At 34.2% G+C, this 22,183-nt stretch overlaps 1 protein-coding gene across 1 annotated transcript; it reads left to right on the top strand.

Annotated features, from left to right (window-relative positions):
• The first annotated feature begins 612 nt into the window (after positions 1 to 612).
• On the top strand, positions 613 to 22,040 carry LOC132940132 (lipase 3-like). Its single transcript, XM_061007560.1, has 8 exons — positions 613 to 1,440; positions 14,976 to 15,180; positions 16,881 to 17,001; positions 17,437 to 17,683; positions 18,983 to 19,141; positions 20,023 to 20,107; positions 20,207 to 20,352; positions 21,151 to 22,040. Exons 1-8 carry the CDS (start codon positions 1,099 to 1,101, stop codon positions 21,388 to 21,390), a joined length of 1,545 nt encoding a protein of 514 aa, XP_060863543.1. The 5' UTR covers positions 613 to 1,098; the 3' UTR covers positions 21,391 to 22,040.
• The last annotated feature ends 143 nt before the right edge of the window (positions 22,041 to 22,183 follow it).

Here is a 22,183-nt window from a genome sequence, read left to right as displayed (position 1 = left end):
TTATCGTATATTTATAACCAATGATATTACGTACGAAACGACGATATCGACTCGCGGTGAAAGAGAACGCGATAGAAACAGACGCAAACACAGAGGGAGTGATAAATAGAAAAAAAAGAGACAGAAAGACGCACGCATATAGCGAGAGAGCATAGTGAGTGAGCGAGAGGGAATGATAGCGAGCGCAGAGCGTTGCACAAATATAATATTATAACGATATTATTATACGCAAGCGCCTTCTTCGTCCGCGCAAACTGGTGAAAGGATGCGCACAGCGGCTAAAGTGCCTACATAACAATATAGCAAAACATAATAATATAGTGCCTATATAGCTATATAATATTATAAACCCACAACGGTACATAACATAATTTGATATTTAGCAGGTAGGTACATATAATATTGTCATTTACTAGATCGTATTATTACATCGATAGGTATATTATTATATCGATATAAACGCCGGCGCTGGTGATAGTTGATCGGACGACGAAATCTTTGTAATAATATATTATAATGCTGCCTCGTCCGAGATAGTGTCTCCGCACCGCTGGTCGCGCGTAGTGGGATACCGCTGGAGCTATGCTGCTGTGATGCGGCGGCGGCGCAAGGTCGAAGCGGCAGCAGTGGCGGCGGAACGCCAAGCCGCGGAGAGCCGCGAAACCACTACTTATATATTATGTATCCGACAGCGGCGATTGCCATGTCATGACATACATTATTATATTTTAGACGAGTGCGGAGTTATAGTTTGTGCGCCGGGTTCACGTCGCAGTTCGCCGAGCGTCGTCGACCACTCCGGGTACGAACCAACGATCCGACGCAGGGAAAAAAAATGACGTTTCGTTCGCCGTTAAATTTCGGCCAACGACAGGGCCAGCACCACCACCACCGTCAGCACAATACTTTACCGTAACGATAAGACGTCCGCGTCTCTCGCATAATATTTTGTTTTTAATTATCCCAATAATAATAAAATTCGACATCGATCCCTTCCGCGATACCCATATAATATTATTATAATACGCAACCGGCCCCAAAACTCAATTTATATATTTTATCGTTGATCCGCATATATATTATATCGATCGGTCCGCGATGCATTACTATTTGCTGGCCGCGCTGCTCAACGCGGCCCTGGCCACCGGTCAACGGCACGCGGTGTTCGCCGGCCGCCGACTACAGCAGTGGCGACAGACCGGTGACCAGCCAAACTATCTGCACATGTTAGCCGGCAGTGGCGTGTTGCCCCGCAGGGTGTGGACGCGACAGGCCGACGGCCAACCACAGCGCACGATCACCCGCAGACGTCGCTTCCCGACGTCCAACGCGAACCCGGTGATGGGCCACTGGAGGGCCCTGCACGACAAGCTGAACGTTCAGTCCATGTGGCCTGGCACGGCCAAGTACGCGAACGAGATCTACTTGCCGGCCACAACGGTAAGTCATATTACTGCAGAAAAATGCAATGATGCACCGTCAGTGCAATACGCATATTCTCGTATAATATAATGTATCATATTGTACACGCGATATGACATACGGTAGACACTGTAATGGGCGTCATCCATTTTAGCAAATGACGCAAAATTTACTTGAGTAGAATAGTATATATCAATTGGGTAAACTAGTTTTTAAATTGTGTTAGCCTAGTAGCTAAAGTCTATAAGATTGGATCGAATAAAGAGTACTTATACTGCACTCTGCAATAAAAGGAAAAACAAATATAAATTTAAACTCAAAACTAGGTAAAATGTACGTCCAATTTTACTCATGAAACCTGATGACAAAATTAGATAATAATATCTAAATTTATATACCAGCTATTATATATTATAATTTAATATATGTCTATATTATTCCGATACATCATATATTTGACAGTGTATATATCGTGTTTGAAAACGCTATTTTCATACTTAGCCTAATGGCTATCATACAAATACCATACACATAGCATATAAACAGCTCTTTGATTTTTTTTTCTTAGAAAAAAAATACTAGTTTTAAGAATGAGCGATTTTTTTTTTTTGTATACATCACGAAAAAAATAACATGTTCAGTTAATCTTATGACCGTATGCATAGTCAAGTATGTGTCACATGAGATATGTTAAACTATGCCTTATGTAACACATAAATTGACTATGCATGTAGAAATAAGTCCTTAGGTTTTTATGTAATTCTTAAAACGGGAATGAAAAGGTATTAGATATGTTAGGTATCCATATAAAGTTTGGCAAAACGATATAATAGACAATATATTACTATATTAGATTTAATTATAAATGTCGTCAAAATGGAAAACTATATGTATAAATTAGCAAAAACGATTTATGATCTTGGGTAATTTTCCTAAATGAAAACCATCGATTGTAATAATAGTAAATAAATATCCCATGCACGTGTAAGACGATACAATAGAGCTTATAACGAGACTCCACCGTTCAATTAATATGCACAAATATAGATATTCAATATGACCAAAATTAAATTTTACACGGATTTATTTGATTTTGTTCAATTATAAGACATGAATGTATCCATGCTCTAATTAGAGCCACCTAAATCTCTAACAGAGTGAACAAGGGCAAATATTATGAATATAAGTTAAGAATTGTCTAAAGATAGGTAATTCATTTAAATTACATTCAATTAATTTAAATTACCTAGCAAATATATAAATTATATACAAGCTGGTTTTTAAAGTGTCATCATAAAATACACGATAAATAACATATTTTCTATATACAATGTATATATTACGAAAACAATAAGTAGAATTTTAATAATCTTGAATAAATGTATTATGGTTGTCAAAACATAACATGTTATTAATTGTAAAATGTCCTTAAAATAAATCGTACCTATTGGTGCAAAGTTTAATACACAGTACTACTGTACACACATATTATACTGAATACACTCCATACATGTTATAGCAATGTAGATAACAAAACATTATCATATTGATTTGACCATTCTGAGAAATCGTAATGACACTGCATAATGACACCTATCGATTTTATTACAGTTAATGATATTTTGTAGACATTGGGTGTATTACCTATACAAAATAAACTTTGTAAAAAACACAATGTATTTAGCTAAATTCTTGAGCTAAATTCTTAGCTAAATTATTTTTATGTTTAAAATTTAAACCGACATTACCTGTCACCTAAATAGTTAATACCAATCTAATTATAGATACTTCTATAGTTTAGTTGTTTCAAGATTAAAACGAATAACCTAATGACTATAAGACCCCATAATAAGATTCGTTTCTCGTGCCATTAGTACGAAAATTACTTATAACGGCTGATATGCAACGTATATATAGTAAAATATTAGTGGTGAACTTAGAATTTAGAACATTTTTGTTGAAAGGGGAGTGTAAAATCTAAATGGCATTTGGTGATCTTAACTGAATAAAAAAAAGCAATTCATAAAATATTTTTTTTGGGTTTTATCTCACCCCTGTTTTATTCATAACCTGGGACGACTTTACTGCACTTTAATGCGTGAAATTGCAATAATTGATGTCCAATTAAACAATTCTACTCGTAGGTACAACAGGTGACAGTAACAATCAAATAATATTTCATCATCATTAAAATGTTATACAGTAAGTAGGTATAGGTCCTAGTGAAATCTACCTATAATACAGCTATAACGGGAACGAAGACGATTGTGAAGCTAACCACCTGCAGCTAACGACGAAATGAAAACGTATACCTATATTATAAATTATTATACTATATTAGCAATATTACCCGGCGTTAAATGAAACCGAGATGGGCAATCCAGCTGTGTCAGATAGTAATAACTAATAAGTAATAACTAATAAGTAACTTAATTTTTTAAAACGTGCAATAACTGATATTATTGCAGTCAAAATCGGTCTAGTATTTTTTGATTCTAAAGCACCAGTCGTAAACTTTGCCTTTTATAGATATAATATAATACCTGTTACTATAATGGCTTATATTCTAACACTCTTAGATACTATCCCATCCCGAATCCCAAATAATATTTGTATAAAATATGGTGCCTATTGGTGAAAAATGGTTGATTTGCATATGCGTCATTTAGATATAACCCGACTAATAATATCTGTAAAAGCCAATCACAGATCTGTATGATCCATCTATCATTTCTATTTTTCTTTTGTTAAAATATATTCTCAATTGTTTTTTGCCAAAATCAGTTTAGTATTTTTTTAGTACATAAAATCCTCAACCATACGTCATATTGACCCTTATATTATAAAAGCTGCATGTTACTCAAATTTACATTTATATGGAATACGTATTATATTAAAAGCAAAAGTGTAATATAATATAGGCGATTATAAACAATCATAATAACTATTTTATTATCTATAACCAACGACAACGCTAAATATCAACATAAAAATATTCGATTTTGTGTGTGTGAGCCACCCTATGCATATTATGTGAGCCACCCTATAGACCTATATGGGTTGAAAAAAAACTAAAAACCTTCCCCCAGGGATCAAATAATCTATTGGTATGTTGTAAACTCTTCCATGTCTACTTCAGTACTTCCTACTTCTATGATACCTACAAGTTACAACCTACCTGAAGGTTAGTGTAAACTCTCCAGAGTATGTAAGAACTTTATTTGTACATTATAATTGAACCATTTTATAGAACAAATTAATATGAATATACAAATTTTAAGAAAGGTCAAGTATATAAATTATAGTAAATAATAAAAAAACGTTTATTGAAAACGATCCAGTATTTTTTTAGTTTATAAAAGACGAACAAACATACTCATTTTTATATAGGTACCTAATATAAAATATTAGATAATATTACAAAGATAGATCGTCGACAGACGCTCACCTCTCCAGACGGTATTAGTATAGGTATGGGTCACGTGCGAAACGAAACGATTGACATACGTAAATTGAGAAATCCAATTTTTTCGAACTCCGCCGCCGGACTCCTGCGGTAACGACCCGTTCAGACGACGCTGAAGACTGAACACGACGCAGTTGCAGAGGCGGTGGCGGGCCGATGACAATTATTGTTGTCTATAGTTTTCACCAAAGACGTGTGTGCGAAAACGAGACGCGCACGACGGTGGTTGTTTTCCGGTGGGCGGTGGCTGAAGCGACCGGTTTTCCCGCGATCGAGGTACCAACGTTCGAGTTGAGCGTACTAACGCAGAGTCGTGGTCGCAAGCGAGCAACAGGTCTGTCCGCGTCGCGCCTCGGTTAGGTCTCGTCAGAGTTTCGATACAACTAGATTCGTTTTATTGTTGACTATTATATAATACGGCGTCATGGCGGCATACGGTTTTTAATGTTATTAATTTATTATCATAATCGTTATTATTATTATTATGCATCGAAAATAAATAATAGTTACAAAGCTATTAACGCGTCTTATATGCTCATGATGGATTTACTATGTAGGTGTAGGTAGTACACTGTGTGGAGATGGTTACTTAATGACGCTGTTATTGTTATATTATTCATTATTAGCATCATTATTATTATTATACCTAGCTTATCTGTTAATTTACTGACAATGATATATTATTATGTATATATAATATTATATATTAACACGCATGTATATTTTATATTTTGTTGTTACGCACGATCCGCGAGTTCTTATCATCATCGCGCGGCATAGTTTTGCCAAACCGGTGGATAAATAATAGATAATAATACAATATTGTCGCGTTAATATCATTAGGTATCTGCATTCCGAACATGGTCGGAGATTTAAAAGAATTTTATAGGGGCTAAATTATGACTTCACAAAATGTGGCAATTAATAACAAAATACAATTTTTATTTTTATTTTGTGATGGGAGAGGCTTTGATTATTATGGGGGAAGGAGGGTAAAGCAAAAGTGAATTTTAACTATTTCCGAAATGTTATGACACAATCTGGATAATATTTTGTTCCGTCCTCGTTTTTTTGTTACGTCCTAGTGAAACCATAGCCGTCAACTTTTGATTTTTGAACGGAAACCTGCAGGGTTGCAGTTTCTATACTAATTAGTAAATACTAATTAGATATCTGTTTCAAGTTATCTAATTAGTAATTACTAATTAGATATTGTTTCAAGTTATGAAATTAAAAATACATAATGTTTATATAGGTCGGCGTTTATAAATCGAAAGTCGATATAGTTGTTTGACTGTTTGAGCACCCGCAAGGATGAAGGTTGAAAAAACAAAATCAATATAATACGTCAGGAATTCACGTACCCGCTTACACTATTCCAAAATTGTCTAGATAATTCAATACTTTTTGAAATAATAATATTAGTGATACTCAGTGATAGTGTTCAGTGTTCGTTTAAAAATAACTTCGTAGACTTAGACGCTTGCAAAGTGAAATTAAAATTATAAGTTTAGTTGTACATAGTAATATTTGTTTATAATAAGTGAAGTTGATGTTTTGGAAAATTCGGTCGAACTCTACGACTCTAGCTGTTATGTTTTTGTAATCTATACCTACTGACATGTTTATTTATATACCATCGTTTTTGTTTGAGGTTCTAAACATAATTATTTACACACGTCATAAGTAGTTTATTTACGTCTGCCGTCTACAAGTATACCGAAACGTCATGTTGTCATATACTCATATGGCTAACTACTTCGTCTTAACACTTTAAAATACGTGTTTACTGTTTAGTGATTATTTTATTTTCAACTATATTTTTGTCAACATGAATATAATTATACACAAACATCGTATGCAAGTTAAATCTAATTGAAAATGACATTTTTGTGCTACGTAGGAAAAGGAATAAAAAGAAGTATTCCTTGTTTTCGGTTAGTCGAATGTTTTTGTTTTTGTAATATTTATAAAACAATCTAGTTCATATTTTGTAGATAATATGTATACATATACCAGTTTATTCAATTGCAATACCAACCGGTTAATAGTTAGGTTACAAGTGTACAACTTATGGTTATTAATTATTGTTACCACGTGTATAGTATAGGTATTCGCCGTATTTCTCTCGAGATTTCTAGAGAAATAATATAAAATTATTAATTATTTTACTGACTCCACAAATAAAGAAAAAAATCGATACATATTTGCGTGTTTATAGGTCGAGTGTCGTCCGAGTCTGCAATGATCCGTTGCAGAGACAATTTATTTGGTCCAATAGTGCAGTACCTACCAAGGTGGAAAATAAAATATGAGTTACTGCGATAAAAATATGAAAAATTTTTTTTACATTTTTCCAAATTTAACGTACAAACCGGGGACGGATGTAATATTATGTTAACTTTTATAGTTGTATAATATATGCACAGGTGGACTGGCCATAGAATAATTAAATGTTACGCCTGCATATTATGTGATATGTACATAGGCATGGTATAAGTGGATCCAGGGTAGAATTCTGTGGGAGTAAGCCGGTAAGGGGCTTTTTAAATAAAAATACTGTTGTTAAATGTATTTTTTGTAAATACCGAATTAATAGTTTGATGCGGTCTGACATTTCTCTGATCCGCTATTGAAATATTTGGAGAAAATATCAAATTACTGTAATTACTGTAAGTATCACTGCAGTCTACACACTACACGATAATTGATTTTATTAGAATTAGAGCAAAGAAAGATCGATTTAGTCGAAAACTCGAAAACTGATTTTGAGTTTAATATATTTTTGATCCGTTTATTATTTCTTATTTTGACGAGCAAAAAAAATGCCCACATTTGATCCCATAAATTACAAACTAGATTCAATTTGGTTCCAGAATCCTCCCTCTTAGTTATAAATCGGCACATTTTTTCTACAGTAAAAAGTGAGTTTAGACACAAAAACAATCATAATATTAATTACACGCATCATGCCATCATTATGTATTGGTTTTAATAAATTCGTTGCTTAAATGTAATTTAAGTAATTTAATTATATATTTTAATCTGTCTGCTGCAGCCGAATAAGTAAAAAATATATACACGACAATATCACTTACTCTTGATGTGTCTTCAGCAATTTGTCTCGGCTCGTATTTTGTCATTGTTGTACGCACGTGCTCGCTTTGATTATCTGATTAGAAATATTTTAATTGTTTTAATTTTTGTCTTTCTTAAACGCGCATGTTGCGAACCTAACAGTATAATTACTATATAATTCCTTCTGCTGCGTAATACTTAATTGCCTACGTATATATAATATATTGTATATACATAAGGCTGGTAGGTACCCGTCGTATATACTCGTTGCTCTTACGTAATAAATGTGTATGGGCCAACGATATTATTATACTGGTCATTACCACCGGGTGACCTTGACACAATGTCTCCAGCGGTCGCGGCTTTGAGGTATAATAACAATAATATATTAATAATATATAATGTTAATAATAATACATCATCATTATTATTGTACGATATAATATACATAGTACCTATGTACATAATATACATGTCGTTGTCGATATAATCGTCCGGCGTCCGCGTATGTAAACCGTGTAATGGTTAAAATAAATGTTAAAAATTAAAATACACGTAACCTACTCACGTTATATGCGATTATAGGTGCCTAAGTATATTATATACGCACGTGCTTTGGCTCTTCGTCCGAAATTATCCGGCGAAACGACCCCATAGAGTCGCATTAAAACCATCATCGAGCATATTCCCATAAACCTGATAGTGAAGACTCTTAAGAGGACGTGATACTCGCATGTGTTATCTCCATCTTACAAGTGTATAACATAACAAATTTTACGCTCAGCAGAACACGTGTAGCTCCGTTAATTTAAAACTAGAGCGAATTGACCACTTATAAAATCTAAAGGTAAAATTATTATCTAGGCAACCTCGTGGGATTTTTATTATATTTTAATTTTAACGCGAGTTATGAGTATTTTAAAATTGTAAATTTTTTGTACATCTCAAAATACTCATAACTCGCTTTAAAATTAAAATATATAAAAAAAAGCCGACGAGGTTGCCGAGATAATAATCTTACCTTTAGATTTTATAAGAGGTCAATTCACTCTAATTTTTAAATTAACGGAGCTACACGTCATGTTCTGCCGAGAGTAAAATTTGCTATGCTACGCATTTGTAAGACGGAAACAACACATGCGGGTATCACGGCCTCTTAAAACCCATGTCCCATATGGATAAATCACTCGAGGGACACCCAGAAATTAGTATAACGACTGCAGGAGTCTGCTCTCGCGCGATCTTTCGTGTGTATTGCGAATTATATAAATAGCGATAACCCTTCGCAATAGGTATGCGTTTATATATTATTGTGTATAATACTATAAAATATATGCACTGCGGTCGTGATTTTTTTGCCGTGAGAAAGCGTCGTATGCGATATAAACACGAAATACTCTGCGGTTTTTCGCACGTTATTGCGATATAAACGGACTGCGCGCGGAACAAAAATAATTATCAAAATATATACCCAAGGTACCTAAATATACAATATAACGTCGTGACAAAGGTAAAATAATATGGACATAATATGGTAGTTAACTTCAGTGTACATGATGAAAAAAAAAAATTTGGTACACGTCGTCGCGAGTAGGTAAATATTTTAATATGCAATGCGTATTATATTCCACTTTTAGGATGGAAATCAAACCAAGGTGCATTCCTTTAAAAATTGTCGCGATTGAGATTTTCTCAGGTTAGTTTTACATAAAAATATAAGAACGCCTATGAGAATCTGAATTGATGTAAAATCGGTCGTGTATAATGTATGTAATATATTATATTATAAAGTGTATAACCATTGATTATAAATGCTGTTTATAATCAATGGTATAATGTATTGCGCATCATTTGACCTATATTTTTAAAGCGTATAGGTACACAAATCTACATAATTTAGGAATAACATTGTATGACTGCCGATAACAGACATCTCGTATTATAATGTGTATAATATCATTATAGTGCAGTACGTGGGGTTCACCGTATATTATTCATGGTATCACGGTCGTCAAATAACGATTAGGTATTAACCGCAGTTTAATGCCAGTACGCGATCGGCCTCCTATCATAGGTAGCATATTATTACATATAGGGAGCTGTGAGTAACAGAAAACGAATATCGTGTAGACAGACAGGCGAGGTACCTCGTACATTATTAATATTAATGTGTATTCAGTATTGTAACCGATACAAATTACAAACGGGGTCACCGGGTCACGCATAAGCGCGTCGGCGAAAAATCGGTGGACTCAGTACCGCGACCGACCCCAAATCCCTCGCGATTCGAGACTGGACGGTCTGGACGGATTATACATGACACATAATATACTATTATTGTTGTATATTATGTATAATCTTCGTCATCTCCGTAACTTCCTTTTTTCTCATTTATTTTAAATATATTACGATTTATAAACAATAAGCGACATCGATGAGAAAAACTCAACGACCCGGAAGACGGGCATAGGAGACCGCAAAATAAAATCATTACTAGTTTACTGCAGTGTTCATTGTAAATTGTAATACATAATTATTATAGCCATAGGTCTCTGCTGGACCAATTTCTTTTAAATCGACGGCAGATATTTTATGGAAATGTGAGACGTGTATTTGGCGATACGAAATCGGCGTGTAATCATTTTTAACGAATGTTTGCAAACTCGTCGACTGTTTGTAATTATTGTAGACCACCACTCTTAAACCGTTTGTTTGTTTACTTGATAATTCAACTTTATGACATTAAATAAAATTTACATTTACAAGTTAATACCTACCATAAGGAAAGCTTGTGTCGAGGGTGGAGGTTTATATTACATTAATTATATTTATTATGCATTTTATGCACGGATTTGTATACATAGCTGTAAATATAATTATAACAACAATTACAACCATAAAATAATAACAATAATAATAATAATGAGACATTAATCATATTATTATGATCGTATATACAAATGTTTATCCTTAATTTAAATTTACTATTATTATCAATTCATTTCATGCCTAAAAGTAATTGATTAAATAATTGTTCACCTCTATTTCTTTAATTATATTTCCCACAACAAGGTTGGATTAATATTAGATTACCACTATTCTACTATTCTTGTTTTAGGTATATATAATATCGTGGAATTTAAATTCTTATTTTCTATACCGTGGAGGGTATATTTGTCAATTGTCATGCGTCACGGCAGCCGGATACCTCAGTACCTTTAATACGTGTTAAGGCGATATTATGTAATAGGCTTGTTTTGGTCGGGTGTGCGCAGGTGTCCTGCACATTTAGATGCCATATGCGATCGTCATGTGCGATCCGTTGATTGTTTTAGCAAAATTGAGCGCGAAGTACCTATATATAAACGGAGACGCGAGTTTGATCGCTGTCGTTTTTGCTGGTTTTGATCTTATCTATAGACCCGGTCCAATATACCTTTTGACGAGATATCTCTGACGGTTTGAGCAGATATTATTTGGTCAACCGCATGTTGCCATGCGATTATAATACAGTGAAACTTCCATATAACGAACTTCCATTTAACGAAATTTTCTGTTTAACAAAATATTTTTAAGAACTATGACCTTCATTGTTAATTACACGTAAATGTATCTCCAAATAATGAATCTAATGTTTCTATATAACGAAATAATTATTCAATAAAAACCAGTTTTTGTAAATGTTGTCACTATCAAATTTTATTAATTATTATTACTCTGTGAGATTGTATTTCTGAGGTATCGAAAGCTTGAAAAGTTTACAAATGAAATTATTGAAACCGATATCGAAATACCAGATGTACAACGACAATGGGAGTTAGTTCACTGCGATGGCGTTACTTTACAAGATTATTTGAAAATTGATGAAGATATTGCCGTATATGAATCACCTACTGAAGAAAGTATTGTAGAAGAGGTTAGAAAAAAAGAAAATCCTGATGAATTTGAAGAAGAATACGACGAAGAGGAACATGCAGTAGAACAAAACAATTCAAACTCACAGAAGAAGACATATAAACGCTTTATCAGTGGTAAGAAATGGTTTTAGACAAGAAGTAAATGTTCCCGATGAAATTTTTTTTAAACTTGACGATATGGAAACTTTTTACGAGAAAAGAACAATTTTCAAAAATAATAAGCAAACAAAACTTACAGATTATTTCTTTTAAATTACATTTAAGGTTAAAAATTAAATTAAACTATAATATGATGTTTGATGTTGTTTTTTACATACATACATAATTCAATTTTAAAAAAAAGTTGAAAAAAATACGTAATTCTATTTAACGAATTCCTCCATATAACGAATTTTTTTTTTGCTGCTTATTCGACTTCGTTATATGGAAGTTTCACTGTATATAATATTGATATTTTATTTATCTCCGTAATACTTGCGGTCGAGTCACAATAGGCCGTGCAATATTTTGAAAAAAAAAATTACAAGTTCCAGATAACCCAGATACGTCTTGTGTTTACTGTCACAGTATACGATACGACTGTGCAGCGCAACCACGGTGAGTGATTGCGGAGGCGCTGAAAATAATAATAATAATATATCCACTCGTCCTCGAACATAATAATAATATATTATCATCATTGCGGTGTTACGTGCCCATCACGCGGGTGTGTGTTAAATAATTATTTAATTTTGTTATTTTCGTTTAATTGTTTATTTTACGGGCTTACGCGCTGCAATACCAACGCTATCGCTACAGGTGTCTGTAGTCCGTACAGAAAATGTACTATGGTCTACCGCCGCGGTTTTCGCAATCTTTCGCGGCGTTGCTCAAACCGTGGTCGCACACTTGCGGTGTAATAATTACACGGTGCATGTACCCATATTATAGTAAAAACATTTAAATACAATAATCGCGCGACGAAACATAATTATTATTGTATTTTGTAAATTGTATTGCGTGCGATGGGCAACGACGAATTTTTCTGTGCCACGCGAGATCCGAGCGCAGTGCACGTTGCAGGTTAAACGTCCTAAAACGATAATTATGATAAGAGCTAGGCACCCAATATTGTATGTAGGTAATATAATATTTTAATAATTGGCAAAATATTCATACTATGACATTGAGTCATTTCGAAATCTCTCGGCGTCTATACAAGTGATGAGAGTGGTTGAATAAAATAAATAAATAAATATTTTACCTACCTACTAAAAATATCGGGATACGGTTTTCAATAAGTAAATTTGCTGGCCATATTCGTTACAAATATAATATATAATATAATAAATTCATAACTTTTGTAGGTTGCAGGATAAAATCTCAAACAAGTTAGAAGCCACATCTGAGGGCTGGTAGCAACTATTTGGCAGTAATAAATAATAACCAGTGCTTAGAAAGCCTCAATTATACAAATTAACATACTATAAATGAGGACACCAATATTTTTTTATAATCTTTATTTTTACTGACTACCTCCTATTGTATTTTATTTTGTCACACGGCCATACAATATATTAACCACGTTGAGTACAATTGAAGAACGCCAGCATGTTATTTAATGGAATTTTTCAGCGCTCCTGGTAAGCTTCGTATAATGCTTGGCCCACACGGAATAAGGACGGGCAAATGTCGTGTGTGTGGAAAAGAAACGCTTTAAAAAAGTCTCCTTTCTCGACCTTGTCCGCTATTGTAGTACCTGCATTATCATTTTTATCTATGTCAGGCACAATAAATGTCCGCTGATCGGATTTTATATGTATGCTGCAGTATGCACGCGTGGTGCTGAGTGTGTCAATTCATCACGATATAAGAGATAACAAAATTAAAGCTTTTTCACCCAAATATAATAAAAAAGACAGTCGTGATGAATAGATGGAAAACATTTTTTCTTCCGTACACGTCTGTATGTGTAGGTATATTATTGCAGAATGAGAATGACGCGCTGCACCGTAGCGAGGTCGCGAAAATGTACACATTTTTCTAAATTATTATTTATGTTATAGTAATGAAATTGTATAGTAATATTTAAAATTTTGAGTATGTGCTAATGCACGGAAAGGACATCAACAAACCGTAGCCAAGTCAAACAGCAGCTGGTGCTGTCACTACCTATAAAGAGTAATATTTATTTATGCTTGATATATTATTATTAGCGAATGGATGCGATGACTATAAAACGCAAATTTATTATTGTAGTCGTTCAAGGACCGATTTCACCGACACTTTTGATCTAAAAATCCAAACGTGTCATCGGCATCCTGATAAAAACGTGTATCGTATTCTATGTCAAGAATTTGTTTTTAATTCTTATACATTTAAGAAATCGTATGTGTAAATACATTAAACGTTAATATATGTTAAAAAATAAAATTTCAATAATATACGTAGGTAGGGATTTGCAGTATAATACACTATATACAATCAATCGGGCGGCAAATTTTATATTAACGTTTTTCATAATTTAACGGCTATACCTTATACCTTATACCGCATACTACCAGTGTATATAATATATTAATACATTATATTGTATATCATATATAATATAATAATATATCGACCAAAGTATCTTACTCGGGCGACTGGATGTAATACATACAATAATATTATGTTTATGCATAAGAACTAGGTACATGATCTTAGCGAAGACACGGTGAGAAACAAAAATAAATATAAATAGGCATATATTATACTTGTCTACTTAGACATAAATAATATGATTCGTACTATAAAATGTGAGGCAACACACATGCACACTTTCAGAATAAATAAATTGTGGGGGGGGCGGGTATTTACTCCAATACCCACACTGGATCTGCCATTGCTAGTAACTAGTATAATAACTAATAATATAGGTATAAATATAATATAAAATTAAATCGCGAAAACGATCACTCGTAGGTACTCGCGGGGTGATCGTAGGTACTTGGATTATAAAATATATCGTATTTGAATAATATAACTTAGTACTTACCTAGTGGTTTTACATAGGCACGTCCGCGCGACTGCGTAAAAATCTCTCCTATTGCTCTCTTTTCTGTGAACTGCAGGACGACTACATCAGACAGGAAGGATATCCGGCGGAGAGGCACACGGTGATCACGGCGGACGGCTACAACCTGACGCTGCACAGGATACCATACAGCCGAAACGATGACCTGTCGGCCATCACGAGGAAACCAGCGGTGCTGGTCCAACACGGCATACTGTGCAGTTCGACGGACTGGGTGATCGCAGGACCCAACAGCAGTCTAGGTGAGTATTTCACCATAATAGAACATTACGGAATATACAAAAACCCGATCAGCCGATTCGGTTAGCGTTTACCTATATGGTCTGAAGTCTGAACCTAGGTATAACGAGCCCGTAAACCAACATGATGTTAGATCCTTGTTTACCCGTATTCGGAAAACGTTTACTGCCACGTAGGCGGGGTACGCTACGCGGGGTCGGCTCGTTTACTGTTTACACCGTGTTCAAGGTCACAACCGCCCTGATTCGGCTAATGCACCTACCTCATACCTCTCATCCACTCATACCTCCAATTTTACTGAGATCGGAGATCTCCCCGAGTATGCTGTACGGTTATATACTTAGGTTTCGGCGGCACTCCTCAGGCTCGGGTATTGTATAATATGTGCATTGGAGGGGAGGGGGTAATATTATTTTAATGAATCCTACATAAGTTACAATAAAATATGAATAACGAAGAAGAGAGTTGCTAATACATATTTACCTAATTAGTATATTGTGTGGCAAGGGCGGGAAGTGAGCCACACATACTATTTTTTGTCACGCCCCTGCGTTCATGGAAAAGGTTATGCAGGGATCTATGCAACAATTATAGACTATTCTACAAAAACAATTTCATGGAAGACATTTTATTTTATTTCAAAATTACAATTTTCACTTTGTATATTTTATTATTGTAACTGATAAGATTATTATACAAATTGCGTGAAATAAACTTACTAACGCATCGTTCGACGCACTTATCTAGGAACAGTGCAAATTAAATATGTTTAAATGTTTATGCGTCATGCAAGGAGGTTATACTATGCATTTAAGATGTATCCAAAAGTTTATGTTTTGTAAGAACCGTGGTAGGTATACATTTTAGTTTCTGGTTGTGCAGGGGATACGCGCCCGGTGGCCGGCACTTTTGGGGATTTCCTCTTTTCCGCCCGGCACTTTGGGGATTTCCACTTTACCGCCCGCTGGACGGAAAAAGGACGCTTTCGAACGCTTCAACCGTGGTCGAAAACCAAACTTTCGGTGCAGGCGTGACAAAAAATATATTGCATAAAAATTAAATCAGCTATTTTTTATAACTGTTTCTGCGGAGTCAGGTAATGTGAGTTAATTATACATTTCACATGTTATTTATCAATGGGAAAAGGGTTCAAACTCATTTTTCGTTGTAGTCTTTGGATGACATTTTTTAAAAACTTTATACAAACTCAATATTAATGTTACTTATTAGTAATAAGTTATTACATTAAGTATCTAAATATCATCATCATATTATTATGCAATATAATTATATAGGTAGGTAATATATATATATTTAATTTAATATCAAAAACATACGGTATATATAATTAGGTACCTGATGAAAGTTTGTGATATAATTATTGAAATGTTAAACGATAAAACACTCATTTATTTAATTCCCAGTTAATGACCATAATTACCATAATAATGACACGGACACCAAACCATTAATATGTCAGTTGTACCTAAGTAACTTGCATTCGAAATCCCTGGGCACAAATGACCTTGTGTACAAGATTTATTATCTGGGACGCGACAACTAGTTCGACTCCGAAAGATAAACTGTCATGAAATCGCAGTTATACTCTAATATTCTATTACATATTTACATATTATTATCATGTATTATTTTTTTTATATTTTTACGAGTGTTTATTTTTGATCTCTCGCCGTATTTTCAGCGTTCATACTGTCAGATGCGGGATACGACGTGTGGCTTGCAAATTCCCGGGGAAACACGTACTCCAGAAACCACGTGACCCTAGACCCGGCGAGAGAACCGGAAAAGTTTTGGGATTTCAGGTGAATTACATAATAATAATATAGGTATAATAGATACCTATAATTAATACAAAATAGAGTAAAACCTCCTTATAACGGACCCACTATAAGACAGAAATCTCTTTATCACAACCAAAAATAACAGCTGTCCCGTGCAACCTATTTCCCGTAAATTCTGGTCTCTCCATAACTGCTTTAAAACTAAAAAACCAGTGAGTGATTCCGTTACAAAGAGGTTTTACTATATACATATATAAAATATTAGATGACCTAGCATAAGCCGGCACAATATTACTTTGATATCCGTATACATAAAAAATTATAATGATAATAATATCATATTATAATAGGTACCGCGTTAGGTGTAAATAAACCGGTACCATAATATACCGTAGTGGTCTCGTCTTCGTTTTGTCAATTACACAATTATTACATAGTATTATTGTTATTATTTAGCTGGCACGAGATGGGCACAATCGACCTGCCCAACACGATCGATTACATCCTGGACAAGACGGGCGAACCAGACTTGAACTACGTGGGACACTCGATGGGCACTGCCATATTTTATGTCCTGTGTTCGGAGAGACCCGAGTACCAGGACAAGGTCCGGTCGATGTCAGCGATGGCTCCGATAGCGTACCTGAACCACGTCAAGAGCCCGATCATGACCTTCCTATCGTCCGTGGCGGACCCGTTGGCGGTAAGTACGGCGTGAGCGAGATGATAGAAATTATCGAAGACGCGGTTGGCGTAATCCGGTGAATTTTAAGCGAAAATAAAGCTACCTAATTATTTTAGTAGGTATGTACTACAGAGTATACAGATACAACCTGACAAAAGAAAAATTAAAAATGCATACTAGTTAAACGTGTGGATAAAATTATAAACATTATATACATATAATGAATAATTTAAGATTCACTTATAAATTATGTCCAAAAATATGCAAAAAAAAAAACTATTTGACTCAAATAAACGTTTATTACCATAAATATTTTACTGAAAATTGAATTTTTCCAATAGAAATTAATAACATTTTCAGTAGGTATTAAAAAATAAAATTAAGAATTTGTATGGGTAAGTACGCTGTACTTGTAAAGCAAGCGTCGAACAAAAGTTATTTCATTTGTCTGGTCATTCTGCTACACATTGCATATTATAATAGTGAGTGGCGACGATAATCAAAACTGATTAAGAACTAAAAGTGACTCCTTATATCAGTTATCACTATTTATTGCCATGATATACAAGTTCAGCTGAACATCCTAACCGTATATAGCTCACCACCATAGGCGTACCTGCCAATTACCATTTCTGTGATACCAAAATAATGTTTGGATAAGTCAGTCTTGCTCATATAACACTATTATTAGTTTATTGCCTAGTTTATCTGAATTACATAAAAACATAATGAGCCCAATTTTGACATTTCTAATATATATAATTATACCTACATTTGTACCTTTATATTATAATTTTAAACAACAATTGTAAAAACAAATCATAAATATCAATATGCTTATTCGTAATATTATAATATAATATAAACAATCGGCAAACAATGACTGTTGATTGCCGAATGTCTACCGACTACTAGATAAAAACACATGTAAATATAGTATACAGAAAACAGATAATTTTATTGGAAACATAATGTATTGTTTTCAATTATTTAAATTGGATTTGACAAAGAGTCGCTGACTATAACGTTTTTTTTTTTTTATTACCTTGTTTATATTATTGATAAAATTGTATAGAAAATAGAACAATTGAATAAAGTTAACAATATTATATTACCTATGTATATATACGCCGATGCTCTCCACTATTATAAAAACAAATTATTTTCTAAACGAACACAAACATAATACTGCTGTTGTGTTGAAATAAATAATATCTATCTAAAACCATATAATATATTTTGCTACCTACGCCACCGATTGTTGTGTATTATAAATTTTATACTCACGTGGTCCAAACGGATATGGCCGGTTTTCAGTGGTTGTGCAACAGTCTGGGGTACTACGAGTTCAGACCGAACGGAAAGATTTTACTGTTCGCGGGCAAAGCGTTCTGCGAAGCCAACTCGCTGGCCGAAGGTGTTTGCGACAACTTGTTGTTTCTGTACGCCGGATACGATTCAAAACGATTGATCAAAGTACGTGCGCGCACCTGAAGTAATATCGATTTATTTTTATATAAACAATTCTAATATTTAATAAATATATAGTATTAATAGTTATTATAATACATCTTTCGATAATCCGCCCGGCTTGGCTCTATGGCATCCAACTATGGGGGCCAGCAAAACCATCAAACACCAAAACCCTCCAAGCATTCCAGTCCATATGCCTACGCCTAATAACCTCTGCCCCTTGGTATGTTACCAATAAAAACCTCCACAAAGATCTGAACATGCCAACCCTTAACGACCTAGCCAAATCCTATTATTCAAAATTCCACTCAACGCTCCGCGCTCATTCAAACCCCATCATTAAAAGTTTATCCTCTACCTCTATCATTCCTAGAAGGTTAAAAAGGCAATGGCCAAGAGATCTCCTCAACAGCTAACTTAAAAAAAAAAAAAATAATAAAGATTAATTAAATAAACTCAAACCCTAATTTCTGGTCAGGTGGCACTGCTGGGAGCCTTCCTTCTCTTGTTATTTTTTTTTTCTTATAATACTTACTTACTCTGTCACCACACTTACTCATTATACACTTATGTATAGGTTGTAAATATACTTTATTTTTAATAAAAAAAAAAAAAAAAAAAAATACATCTTCGAGAGCCGCTCGTTGTCTCGGTCGATTTTTGTCCGTCGGAAAGTTTTTAAATTTGTATCATTGATTTTATCTATTGACTATACCCGCAGTATAAGTATCTATATGTTATATATTTCACATGGTATTGAAAAATGCAAAAATCGACTGATAAAACGAGTGGTTTGCGTTAAAAAAAATAATTGTGTGCATCATCCACCAGCAAACCACTTGAAACATGGGCTAAACCACATTTTTTTCGTAAAACCGTTTCAGAGCATTCTACCCATAATTTTAGCACACACTCCAGCCGGCGCATCCGCACGTCAACTTACTCATTTCGCTCAGCTCATGAAACGCGGTAAGTAGAGTTAATTAAATATTTGAACATGTTATTATAATAATAATGTATTAACCGATTTATGTATCGTTTCGTATAACCACCAAAATATGTCAACAGACCAATGGTTTGGACAGTACAACTACAACAAACAGAAAAACTTGGAAAAGTACGGACAACCGGAACCACCAGCGTATGACCTGACCAACATCACGGTGCCCGTGGCTCTGTATCACGCGCAAAACGATTGGCTGTCGTCGATGGAGGTAAAATAATATTATTATTTTTCTTAAACGCGTCGCAGTCATTGGCCGTCGCACCCTAACTATTTAGTCGTGAACGCAATAATTTTATACATATAGTATATGACAACTGTATAAGGAATATAAAGTGTGCTCAACACGGCTAGATGACATAAGCGCCAAAGAAACAAAAATTACATATTATTTGCGCCAATCTAATATTATATACCTGTTATACTCAACATATGACAGAAGCGCTAAAGCCCAAAGGTGGAAAAATGACATATCATTTGCGCCAAAATTAATATTTTATATAAATAGTTATTTAAAAATGTCGATCTCATAAAAAATTGTCAGTAAATATAATAGAAATTAATAAATTATAATTTTAATAAATCGGTTAATTTTTTCGATCTTATAAAAAATTGTCAATAATATATAGTTCTAAAATATTTAATATCTGTTAATATCTATTAAACGTGACACACATAGGTATCTAGGATTTTAGCACTTTCGTACGATACAATTTTGGCACTTTGGTACGATACAACTTTTTTTTTCTTATCTCATTTTGGCGATTATGTCTTTCACCGCTCAATACGATCCGTTTTTTCGTCATAGTTCGCGCATCTGAATAGTCTTGTTTTTGTGCATACTATATTACATGTTACACGTCGGTTTAAGTTTAATGTTGGTTGCATATATATAAATCATACATTGCCTCTTAAAAAATATGCGCACTTTGATTGAGCATAGCATACCTTCCTTATTCCTTATAATAATTATACGCACGATCATCGTCGCGCGCGGCGTTCTTTTCAGGACGTCAAGTTCCTGGCGGGCAAGCTGCCGAACGTGGCCGAGAGAAAGGTCGTGCCGATCCCGGAGTTCAATCACTTGGACTTCCTGTGGGCGAACGACGTGAAAAACATCGTTTACGACGACCTGGTCGGGTTCATGAAGAGGCACGACCGGAAGTACGCGGACGCAGGGTGGCGGCCGTCTGCGGAAGTGGACGCGAACGTCGTGCACGCGGATTACATCGTATCCGACGTGGCGTAGCGGTGAAAATAGCGAGTTCAGACCGGCACCGTTTCGATTACCGTGCGCGATCACATCGCGGGTGGGACGTCGCAGTTTTTCCGCCAATATCGACCTTTTCAATTTATGCCGCACCAGTAGTCAGTACCATGGTACCTACAGTAAATCTTCCATAATATCAAGAAAAAACAAATCATATTAAAGAGTAATAATTCGTCAAATATAATTAAAAAAATTTGGTTCTAATGTGGTTTGGTTCTCAAAAATATTTCGTTAAAACGAAAATGTTATAAAATGTAAGTTTGTTGTATATTGAAATTCTTTCTGTATTACTTACATTTCCATTGTTCGCAACGGAAAATTTCAGTTTTTAGATTTTGGTAACCCCTTAACTCTTAACGCTGAAAGGTAAAGCAGCATAGAAGTCTGCAGTATTTACTATTTAGGCCGTTTACACTTTTACAGATACGTGAAAGTTGTTACGTTGTTTCATTATTACTGTAAGAACTGATGTACCTATTATAATTTATAATATCATAGAACACATAGATAATGTTTTCACGATTTGTACCTACCTTTAATCCGTTCGTTATAAAAGGGTAGAGTGGAAAGATTACGTTAGCCATACATATTTTGATAATTAAAAAGTGCTGTTGTTATGATTTTATTAATTTAAGTATTATATTTTATTGTTTTATGAAGCTTCCACTTGTATACATTACAGACATTTATCAATGTGAATACAATTAAAATTCAATATTTATTTCGTATTTTTATACTTACATAGTATAAATGTATTTTTATAATAACTAAT

Source organism: Metopolophium dirhodum, chromosome 3 (genome assembly GCF_019925205.1).
Source record: "Metopolophium dirhodum isolate CAU chromosome 3, ASM1992520v1, whole genome shotgun sequence".
Taxonomy (NCBI): Eukaryota; Metazoa; Arthropoda; class Insecta; order Hemiptera; family Aphididae; genus Metopolophium; species Metopolophium dirhodum.
This window is presented reverse-complemented; position numbering and strand designations above follow the sequence as displayed.

Bases quoted from the DNA above. Each gene is read 5' to 3' on its own strand.
- LOC132940132 (XM_061007560.1), top strand. From the start codon at position 1,099: ATGCATTACTATTTGCTGGCCGCGCTGCTCAACGCGGCCCTGGCCACC. The intron at 17,684-18,982 runs GTAAGTACGGCG...GCCGGTTTTCAG, and splicing joins CCGTGGCGGACCCGTTGGCG to TGGTTGTGCAACAGTCTGGG. The intron at 19,142-20,022 runs GTACGTGCGCGC...AAACCGTTTCAG, and splicing joins ATTCAAAACGATTGATCAAA to AGCATTCTACCCATAATTTT.